This window comes from Nanorana parkeri, unplaced genomic scaffold (genome assembly GCF_000935625.1).
Source record: "Nanorana parkeri isolate BGI_ZX_2015 unplaced genomic scaffold, ASM93562v1 scaffold1210, whole genome shotgun sequence".
Taxonomy (NCBI): domain Eukaryota; kingdom Metazoa; phylum Chordata; class Amphibia; order Anura; family Dicroglossidae; genus Nanorana; species Nanorana parkeri.
Genome location: NW_017307478.1, coordinates 463,050 through 475,150, shown reverse-complemented (window position 1 = coordinate 475,150; position 12,101 = coordinate 463,050). Strand labels below are relative to the sequence as shown.

The 12,101-nt window shown below is 39.4% G+C and overlaps 1 protein-coding gene across 2 annotated transcripts in view; it reads left to right on the top strand.

Annotated features, from left to right (window-relative positions):
- Positions 1-12,101, top strand: part of VGLL3 (vestigial like family member 3) — a 23,894-nt gene that overhangs the window by 2,741 nt on the left and 9,052 nt on the right. The window contains exon 2 of one of the 2 annotated variants that reach the window (XM_018568566.1): positions 2,679-2,700. The exons of the other annotated variant lie outside the window; for it this stretch is intronic. Within the exon in view, the coding sequence (XP_018424068.1) occupies positions 2,679-2,700 (22 nt within the window). The remainder of the gene's footprint in view (positions 1-2,678; positions 2,701-12,101) is intronic. 2 annotated transcript variants of the gene reach the window in all.

The window sequence follows — 12,101 nt, the reverse complement described above, 5'->3', positions numbered from 1 at the left end:
TTTAAACATAAAAGGCTAAAACTGAAACATGTCTTTTTCACTCTCGATTTTGGTTTGACTATTTCTAAGTTACATATATTCAAGCCAAACTGAGGTTTTTGGCTGAATGAATCAATTTAAAGTGTCAAGCATTAAGGAGTCCTGAAAAATATTATGACATGATCTAAGGCATTTTGAAATCTTGCATTTAAATGTATTCACTTAGCCCATATTCACTCTCAGCATAAATCTTTTTAAAAGGGTACAATCAAACATTTCATGCTTAGCGGTGTTCCAGTGCTGTGTTTGCTGAGCAATCAGCTGCGGAAAACCAGCAGTTTTTGAGCATTTAAATAACTTTTCAACGCTGTCGCAAAAAAAAAAAAAAAGGTTTCATGTGTTCAGGAGATAGACGCTACTTTGTTCCTGGGCACTGCAGATGAATACTCAACATGATTTATATTTAAAATAAAGCTGTCATTGATAAATTTAAAGACTGCCATTGTTGACCCCCTAAGAGTGCCAGTTGCCTCCTAGCTGTTATATTAACCCTCTGGCTTCAATTCTTTTTGTGTCACTGGCACAGGATAAGTTATGCAGATCAAGAGATCAATTGAGGAAGTATCTAATCTACACTAGAGGATCGGCATGACAGCCAGGCAACTAGCATTTTCAGGAGAGGTCCGCAATGGAAGCCTTGATGTTTTTCTCATGACAGGTTTGCTTTAATATATATTTTAAGTTAAAATATATATTAACACATGTATTAAATCACATCTATCATGAGAAAAACATCAAGGCTCCCATTGCAGACCTCTCCTGAACATGCTAAGTTAAAATGTTTAACCTTAAACTGTGTAACTTAATCTATTTGGTGGAACGCTCCATGTTAAAGTATGATTTTGTTGGGGATTCATTTGATATTGACACTTTGCGAGCTATGTTGTACACTATTTGCAGTGATGTTCATTTAACACATAAAAAGCTTATGGGAAATGATAAAACTAATCAGTGTTTAACATCCAAAAGTCACATGACAAAAATACAGACGTGTGTGTGTGTGTGTGTGTGTGTGTGTGTGTGTAGGATGTTCAGTCATATTGGAAAAAAAAATCTGGTGTGTGTTCATTCTGTAGATCACTGTTTACTAGATCCGCACTGTGTCCCTGAGCGATGTGGTAGCTGCTCAGTGTGACCAAAAGTTACCCTGAGAGTGAAGGAATGTAGTGCGGAGCAGACACAACACCACCTGGATATTACATAATATACAATGCACTGACCGCACTGGGACCATCTGCTATACTGTCTGCGTCCAACAATATTTATCTGTTAACTATTATTAATGTAAGGATACTATTTATATTATATATACAAATACGGAATATTACACGCTATCACTAATCATCATACGTGTAACTCTTTGTACCTGATTTCTAAATGCCATTAATGCAGGAATGTGACAAAGTATCACACACACAAAAACACTTCTACAGTAGTAAATGAAAAAATGTAAACATACTCTAACTCATAGTAAAAAGTGAACCCCATAGATTACCTGCCAGAGAGCCATAGAATAACATGGAGAGATTCCTGCTACTCACCTTCATAATGAATACCCCTTAAAGACTAGATAAGATAGATAGATAGATAGATAGATAGATAGATAGATAGATAAGATAGATAGATAGATAGATAGATAGATAGATAGATAGATAGATAGATAGATAGATAGATAGATAGATAAGATAGATAGATTAATATAAGATAGATAGATAGATAGATGGATAGATATTATTATACAGTATTTAAATTTGCGCAGCGCTTTACATTATAAGGAAGACATGACAATACAATTCAAGACAAGGTGGTAAGGAGGGCCCTAATAAAAGATAGATAGATAGATAGGTAGATAGATAGATAGATAGATAGATAGATAGATAGATGGATAGATAGATGGATAGATAGATAGATAGATAGATAGATAGATAGATAGATAGATAGATAGATAAGATAGATATCAAAATGCTGATATTAGAACATATTATGATCACAGGTCGACACGTTTCGCAGATATAACATGATGGGGTCTTACACGTCTGTAAAACAAATAATGATTATAACTGGAATAAAAAACAGAGAAAATACAGAAAAAATAAAAGAAGCGAACAACTAACATCCCAAGCAGGTTACTAATGCTGTAGTATCAGATACAAAAGGAAACGTGTATGCAATGTAACATGAGGGACAATATCACCAAACCACATGACTCCACATCCATCAATCATCCATTCCCGAAAAGAGAAAACTAAAAGTACAGGATTTACAAATAACGTGCATTCAAATAGCTAATCCTAAAGAAAACCCCAAGGCCCCATTCACACTTGCTACATGCGTGAACGTCGTGTTTGTTGCACATTGGCATCAGGCAGCACATTCAATTCAGTGGGCTGCCCTATGCCTGACAAATGCGGCAAAGAAGATCCTGCAGCTGTCTATGCTGCAAGCTTTCCACGTTTTGTAACCGAGCATATTTGCACATTGTTGCACAATTCTTGCTTGTGGAGTTTCTGGTGCCCTTAACAATGAATGGCACTGCAAGTGTGTTTCATGAGCATGGTTTTGCATGTGGTCACAGTGGCATAGTGGTTAGTGCTTCTGCCTTGTAGCATTGGGGGTCCCTGGTTCAAATCCCAGCCAGGTCATAATCACTATCTACAAAGAGTTTGCATGTTCTTCCTCTGTTAGCGTAGGCTTCCACAGTCCAAAGACATGCTGAAAGATTAATTGGCCCTGTATGTATGCATGTGTGATAGGGATCTTAGATGTAAGCTCCTAAAGGGCAGGGACTGATTTGAATGTGCACTGTGTAAAATTGTTGGTGTTATAAATACCAATAATAATTAGCATGTGTGAATGGGATCTAAACTGTTAACTACAATCTCGATTTTCAAATAGGCCCTCCGTGTCTGTCTTCTGCCATTCTGTATAATTTTTAGAAACCAAAGCTCTGCTTAGTAAACTATGTGTATGCTGATTCTACTGTACATGATAGCCAGACATGGTTATTAAAGCCAAACTCCAAATGCACACGTCTTCAGAAAAGAAAGAAAGTTCATGTAATATTTTTTTTTGCATTGGAGCCAGTAAAGCATTGCAACCATGATTAGTAGATTACAGGTGCAGTTCTCTGGCTCCTGCAGATACTCCCATCCGTCTATGTCCATACCTCAGTATAGATATTTAGTAGAATGGATGGGAGTAAGAATGAATGATTGACGGCACCATGCTTGTATTCCATTGAGAGAGAAGTCCTTCTGTCATTCTGGTCCTGCCCTCTCAAAGGATCTGTGAATGGAATGGATGATGTGGCTGTGCGTGACCCTGATCACAGCCACGCCAAATAAAACATACAGCAGCAGCCTGCTGGAAGAAGAACCCCATGAATCAGGTACATGAGAAGGAGGGGGTGCTGATGTGACCATGTTTCATGTTACACCCTGAATATGGATATAACATGAAACATGGTCTAAAAGGTGAACTTAGCCTTTAGAGGAATGTAAAAAGGAGAGATGATGGTTGTAGCTGTTCAGAGGTAACCGGATTTTACCTCTCATCACTTTAGAGAGCACTGAGTAGTGACTGCTGAGGGTTAGCACCGGTCGCATATTGAATAAGGCCAGCAGAAAGTCAACAGCTCCATAGAAATGTGTCTGGAAAGTGAACATCAATAAGGCAAGCTCCAAATCCAATAGGAAAAGTCATTGCTGTGTGTAGTAGTGATGGGATGGAGCAATGTGAGGATTGTTATCAGACTGACTGCAGACTACAAGCATGCACAGAGCGTGGGTGTGAGGTGGAGCCAACACTGACTTGGCTGAGAGACGGCAATCACTGGAGAGTAGAGAATTCTGTTGCTGCATTCCACAGAGTTTTATCATTATTAAGCCTGAAGATCATTCTTTACATGGGAAGTATCTCTGACAAAGAAAAATTCCTGCCAGTAATAGAGAAACCAGCATTCTTTCTTCAGAGCTGTTAGAGGCCCTATATGTATGCAAATGGATATTTAACTGTATAAGCTTATTTTACATTCCAGCTTAAAGCTGAACTCCAAGATAAGCAAAAATAGTCAAAATACAAGAGGGATGAGTATTCTTACTTGAATCTAGGTGAGGTTTGTGTATTTCTTACAGACCTGTAGAGTAATCCAGAGTAAACCTTTGCCTCTGAACAGGACCTTCCTGTATTAAGACCGGTCGCTGCTGCTCTCTCTCCTTGGGCAGAGTGACTGGTCTTGTCTCCACCCCATCCTGTAGTTTTTTGCAGGCAGCCTGTAGTGGGTAGAGCCTGCTGAGTCCCTCCCACAGCTATGCCCTCAGCACAGGCTATGTACAGCACAGTGATGATGCAACTGCATATTTGGGTTTGCAAGGCATCTGGGAAGCACAACATGCTTTTTTGACCTCTGGCTTTTAGAGAACTCTGGGCACAAATTGTATTACATCTTGCAGTGGGGCTACCCCCGCACTGCATAGGTGGACTGCTCGTCCTTGCCTAGAGTAAAAAAAAATTACAGTTATCCTCCAAACTGGCTAGTCTTAGACCAGTCCCTGGAGCGCATTACCCCCCATCCCCCTCCACTGTACAATTTTATGTACCTGAGTTATCACGTCCAATACACTGTGTATTGAACGTGAGGATGCCAAGGGACATACCATCAGGTAGACAGGAGCAGGAGACAGGCTGGAGGGAGGATCGGGTGAGTAGGGTAGCTCCTCTGCAATGAATAATAAAATTTGTGCCCAGAGTTCTTCTTTAGGGAATATATTTAAATGAAAATTGCTGTGCAGTTTTAAATAGGTTTTAAGTTTGTGCATCCCCAACAATGCTGGATGTTAGGGAATACAATCCGGTTCATAGACTGTGGTCCTACCATGCTGGGGCCATGGCTTTAGCTCCTCATAAGAACCTTTTCTGGCTTGAGTGGTTATGTTTTCTATGCACAGGTGATATCTCAGTTCTGAAACATCCAGGTACATGTACTGACTCCCACTAACTGACCTTAGAGTGTATAAATCTCTAGGACTGTCCTGGAACATTAGAATGTACTTTCCATGGTGGGTAAGAAGTCAATGTTTTATGTAAAGCTCTGTAAAAGATAACTGGGGCAGTTGAGAAAATCAACTGGATCATATGCAGACTGATATCCACTAGCAGTAATGCAGGATGTGGTGAAGCCGCTCCAACTTTGGGGTTAGTCAAAGATATTTTCTCAAGCTGGAAACTCTTTTGTGTTCAGACTGGAACAATTTCCTCACTACATGAACAGGGACAGCAAGTAAGTTGAGATTCATTTTTTCATTGAACATAGCAGCCATTTTAAATGTGAACTGCGGCAAGATAGAAAAGACACAAATGAATGCAGTTCTGTATTCAATAATACATCATTAAATGCCTATTTTTAATGCAAGAAATGTACCTGAATTTGGCCTGGTGTTGGCTTTTTTGCAATGCCCTGTATGGTATTACTAGAAGAGGGAGGATTGGGACTTGAGCCCCGTTCACACCTATGCACTTTATTGCATGTTTCTTGAAACTCAACAACGCCCAAGAAGAAGAATCCCATTATTTGGTGCCGGTTTACATATGACCGTTGTGTAAGTGGCAGCTCAAAAATTCACATGAGCTTTTTTCAGGCAGAGACTTTTGGCCCCAAAATTAGTGTTTAATGGCCTATTTTTCACACAATTTAACACCTAACAACCATATTTTCCTCCTCCTAGTAGCTAGCTTTCCATTGGATAAAACAAAAATGCTCAAGCCTGAAAACGCCTGAAAATGCACAATGAAAGCATAAAAACCTGCACAAGTGCTTCAAAATCATCTGAAAATACACCAACACTAAAGTGTGAATGAAGTCAGTTGGGTGAGCTGCATGTAAATATGCTGACACATAAGTAACTGACAGAAGTTAGAGTGGAGAAAACCGAGTGAACATAGGCATGACCTCACCAGTCTGCTGCTACTCTTTCACTGTCCAATCAGCAGGCTGCAGGCAAACAGGATAGTGTCACTGCTGTATTCTATATTTGCCTCAAATAAAATTGGTGTCATCCTTATGGCTGTCCAGTAGTGGGTTAGTAACAAAAAAAACCCACAGTATAATATGTTAAATATGCAGTTGTATATAATATATATAGGTAAATTAGCTATAATTAGCTATAATTTCACACTGAAGTTGCTAGAGGGTCAGCCCATTATAAATAAGGAAGCAGGTTGTTTACCACGACAGTAGAAGTGATTTTTTTCCTGAAGATATGGGTAAACAATGCGATTTAACAGCCTTTGAACGTGGGGTGATTGTTGGCACGAGCCATGGAGCGAGTATCAGCAAAACAGCAGAATTGACTCCCACTAAATGTTCAAGAGCAGCTGTTGTTAAAGTGTTTAAAGACTGGACTGTCAGCCGAAAATCTGGGTCTGAACGTGCGAATTGTGGCCGTCAGCGACTAGTCAATGTTAGGGCAGAACGGAGAGTGGCAAGACTGGTACAAGACAACAGCAGTGCATCAGTGCAGTGTCAGATTCCTCGCATCACCTTTCTACATCTCGTGGAGTCACGAGGTGGCCCAACTATGTCATCTATGTGGAGTCATCTCGTGGCCCAACAAACTACTAAAGGGTTAGTCAAAATAATCTGGCCACTCAGTGTATATATAACACTGAAATAGTTATTGGTGCTGGTTGTTGAGGATGTGTAAGTTGACTTGAAGTGTATGGTGAACAAACTGTTTTGTTTTATGATGAGATTTACCTTAAAGTAATCTCTGACGTAACTTTGCTACATGTGGTAGCCTGCTATTTGTTTTGTTAAGGTGACACTAAACTCAAGAGTTAGATCTTGAAATTGCCTTCAAGTACCTTAACTGTTAACAATAATGTATCTTATTTGTGTATCACTTTGTGTAGATACTCAAACCCATCTCAGAATCGGTACTCACAGTGTCTTTCCTTCTGGAGGGGGGCGACTTTTGTTCCCCATGGTCCCTGTGTGTGTTGAAAAGTAGTCATAGCTCCAAGCCCACTCCCATGATAAGACTATAACTTCTACACAAATGAGTAAACTAAACGTGAGATTGTAGTCCATCACAGAAGTGATTTTAAGAGATTATTTGAGGATCTACAGCTTAGTGATACTAATAAAGTACATTTTTTTAATAGTCAAGATACTTGAATGCATTTTCAAGATTTAACTCCTAAATTTAGTGTCACTTTAAGTAACCTATTTGCTGATCTTAGTAAAACAAAATGTGTTTTATTCCCCCTCCATTTCACCACATCTTCTACAACATGTACCTGTCAGTAAAGTCTTCCAAATGTTTTCTCATTCTCCTGCTGGCTCATGTCAGTCATTGCCCTCATTATCCCTTTCAAGTGCAAGAAGGAGGAAGTTGCCCCCTGAGCTGGGACTCTTTAGTACACAAGTGGGTGGACACACATCACTCTTGTCCTACAGTAGGATGCTGAGTGCTCTACTTTCTCACGTAAATCTCTGCTATTGTGATGCTAAAACATCTTCCATGGAATGGACGGGAGATTATACATCAAATGGGTCATCCGTTAAAACATCCGACATGTCACAGACAGTGCAAAATCAACTGTCTTGTATTATTCTACATTTTTGGAAGAATTTGTCTACAGTTGTTTCCACTATTGCATATCTGTACATACAATTTCAGCTGCTTGTGTCTGACTGTCATAATCCCTTTGAACTGTCAGCAAGAAGAAGGCGGGGGCTGAACATAGCCCAATCAACTTTACAGTCGTAAGGTGCTATCATTTCTAAAAATGTTATCACCATTGACGAGAAACAGGGACTTTGAATAGAGCACACAGGAACGATCTATTGCACAAAAAGATTTGTTTGTATCAAAATGAACACATTTTTTTTAACAATACGTTTTATTAGGTTTGCATACAATAAATACAAACATACCATAAGGTACATAAAAAACATAAAAAGAAAGAAGAGAAAAAGTAAGGACAAAAGGCACCAGACATGTGGTATATACAGTAGTATAAAGGGTATAACCAACAGTATTGACATTTTGTTTTTTCAAAATATTTAAATTAAAAATAGATATTCAAAACATATAGATATACAATATATACACTAGCTTTACAAGACTGCATTTTTGATTCTCTTGTCACGTTTCATGTTTTTTATCCACTTCTTCAGGGCCGTTATAGAGAATACTTGCTCAAAGCTTCACTTGTATGGTCTGTGTATTTCTTTATAATGTAGTAAAAATAAAACACAGTTATGTAGATCCCCTTGTGTTTAGACAAGACAGGTACCCCAGAGGTCATTTTATATAATGATGTCCATTGTGAAATAATAACAATATTCTCAGGCTGTAATTGGTGATCAGCAAAAGGGAAGTGAAGCCGAGGGGCTCAACGTGTGTAATGCACATCTGTGCTGGAACTTAGGAGCCTACTGCTGACCTTCTTACTTTGTGTAGATACTCAAACCCATCTCAGAATCGGTACTCACAGTGTCTTTCCTTCTGGAGGGGGGCGACTTTTGTTCCCCATGGTCCCTGTGTGTGTTGAAAAGTAGTCATAGCTCCAAGCCCACTCCCATGATAAGACTATAACTTCTACACAAATGAGTAAACTAAACGTGAGATTGTAGTCCATCACAGAAGTGATTTTAAGAGATTATTTGAGGATCTACAGCTTAGTGATACTAATAAAGTACATTTTTTTAATAGTCAAGATACTTGAATGCATTTTCAAGATTTAACTCCTAAATTTAGTGTCACTTTAAGTAACCTATTTGCTGATCTTAGTAAAACAAAATGTGTTTTATTCCCCCTCCATTTCACCACATCTTCTACAACATGTACCTGTCAGTAAAGTCTTCCAAATGTTTTCTCATTCTCCTGCTGGCTCATGTCAGTCATTGCCCTCATTATCCCTTTCAAGTGCAAGAAGGAGGAAGTTGCCCCCTGAGCTGGGACTCTTTAGTACACAAGTGGGTGGACACACATCACTCTTGTCCTACAGTAGGATGCTGAGTGCTCTACTTTCTCACGTAAATCTCTGCTATTGTGATGCTAAAACATCTTCCATGGAATGGACGGGAGATTATACATCAAATGGGTCATCCGTTAAAACATCCGACATGTCACAGACAGTGCAAAATCAACTGTCTTGTATTATTCTACATTTTTGGAAGAATTTGTCTACAGTTGTTTCCACTATTGCATATCTGTACATACAATTTCAGCTGCTTGTGTCTGACTGTCATAATCCCTTTGAACTGTCAGCAAGAAGAAGGCGGGGGCTGAACATAGCCCAATCAACTTTACAGTCGTAAGGTGCTATCATTTCTAAAAATGTTATCACCATTGACGAGAAACAGGGACTTTGAATAGTCACATTTTTTTAACAATACGTTTTATTAGGTTTGCATACAATAAATACAAACATACCATAAGGTACATAAAAAACATAAAAAGAAAGAAGAGAAAAAGTAAGGACAAAAGGCACCAGACATGTGGTATATACAGTAGTATAAAGGGTATAACCAACAGTATTGACATTTTGTTTTTTCAAAATATTTAAATTAAAAATAGATATTCAAAACATATAGATATACAATATATACACTAGCTTTACAAGACTGCATTTTTGATTCTCTTGTCACGTTTCATGTTTTTTATCCACTTCTTCAGGGCCGTTATAGAGAATACTTGCTCAAAGCTTCACTTGTATGGTCTGTGTATTTCTTTATAATGTAGTAAAAATAAAACACAGTTATGTAGATCCCCTTGTGTTTAGACAAGACAGGTACCCCAGAGGTCATTTTATATAATGATGTCCATTGTGAAATAATAACAATATTCTCAGGCTGTAATTGGTGATCAGCAAAAGGGAAGTGAAGCCGAGGGGCTCAACGTGTGTAATGCACATCTGTGCTGGAACTTAGGAGCCTACTGCTGACCTTCTGTTTCCTCTTGCCTCTTGTCTTGGTCAGATCTGTCCCCTCACTCCTGTATGCTGCAGTCCCTTGCACTTGCATGCACAAGTAAGTGGACAGATCTGATCATGAGACAAGAAATGAAAGGAAACAGAAGGCCAGGCAGCAGGCTCCTGCTCTCCAGCACAGGTGTGAATTCCACACACTGAACCCCCAGCTTCACTTTTAGTGGCTTATCCTCCTACATACTCACACTCGGGTTTGAGAATTCTAGATATCTGTGAATGTATTGTTTTATTTATTTTTACATCTAATAAAAGAAACTTGCTATGCTATACAGCTGCGCGCTCGTGCTTTTGCTTTTAAGTTTACATGATAATTCCTCTCAGTAAGTACCAAGAGGTGCCTAGCTGGACCTGTTAGCGCTTTTTCATTCATGTAGCTACAGTTTAGCATTTCTTCTTTAAGTGTGGGCTTTGTAGTGCCATTTTTATTTGTATATCTGGTCTCTTGCACAGTTCAGCTACAGCACTGTGGACTAGGATGAGAGCACTTGCTTTGTTACAGTTAAGCAGGGCAGTGATGTCATCCTCTCCCCACACCCAGTCTGTGGTTAGACAGTGAAGGAGCAGCAGCAAACTGATGAGGTCATCCCTTTGCTCACTCTGCTCTCCCCACCTGTCACCTTGTTTCTTGTCATCACATTTACATGCAGCACACAGGATTGACCCCCATTCTCTCTCACTCTCTTTCTCAGTCTTGATATAGCTGTATAGGGGGATCCAAAGGACTGATATACAATTCAAGTACTAGTTCCATTTAAAAATGATTTATTAATGAATACAGAATGGAAATTATTTGCATCTTCCATACCTGCCTGGAGTTCAGCTTTCAGTAACTCCTTGCAAGAAACCAAAACCACATTGTATTAGTATGATTTCATAAGTGTTTATTCTCATTGATTGCTTTGGGTTGCTGCACTTAAAGTTATTATGTCACTTTAACAGAAACAGATGCTGATAAGTTTTAAGTGCAGATACATATAGCAGCTTTCAGTCTGCCTGCTCTGTCCAAATGCTGGGTCATTCTGATCGGACAAAACTACTGCACTTCTTAGTGTCAACCAGTGGCGGAACAATCGCCATAGCGACCCAGGCGGCTGCTATGGGGCCCGGGAGCACTGGTGGGCCCGGCCAGGACATCCCCTTGATGCTGTGCGGGCCGCCTGGGTCGCTATGGCATCTCGGGCTGCTGGCTGTCACTGTCAGGTGGGCTGTTTGAGTTATCAGGTGGGCCTAACTAGAAATCAAAGGGCCCCATACAAAATTTTGCTTTTAGTTACGCCCCCTGGTGTCAACGCTTGTCTGCCCCTCCCACCTTTTTCATTCCTGATGAGTCTGAGTCACTATAAGAATTACAAATTCTTTATTGAACATGGCTGCCTTGTTTTTTGTGTCGTGTACTGGATTTTATGCAATATCTGTAGCTTGGGAAACCACCAGTACAGTTTACCCATTACATAGCATAATATCCACCAACGGCAATAGCAGGCAGTTCAGTGGTTGGAGACAGAACAGCTGGCATGGGAATGACTGAACCTCCTTGCCTTCAACAAAATTTCATATACTAGTTAAAAATTATATATTTTTTTCCCCTTTAAATAGCACACATGACCAGTATTTATAGTAATTTAAATCATCACACTTGAAGTGTTATTATAGCAGAACCTACTTTTACCTACATTGTTTATTAATTACTTGTATTTTCTCCCTGTCTGATCAGCAGTGTCAAAGTAAAAATGAGTGGTAACCCAATGCACCACCCTGCATTTTTGAGTTGCAGTAACACATGGTGCAATGCACATTTTGATGTGTGTTACTGCAACACAAAGATCTAAATCCGGCCTAAGGTTTGTTCCATCAAAAATTATCAGGGTTATTCACAAAAGGGTGAAGAGTTTTGGAGAAGGCAGGAGAAGTGAACAATCTAGGCCAAAATAGCCGAGCCAGAAAGTAAGCTGAATTGGAGAGTTTTTCCAAATCAGCTATGTTGTCCTAGATTGTTCACTTCTCCTGCCATCTCAAACTCTTCACCCTTTTATGAATAGCCCTGTATATATATATATATATATATA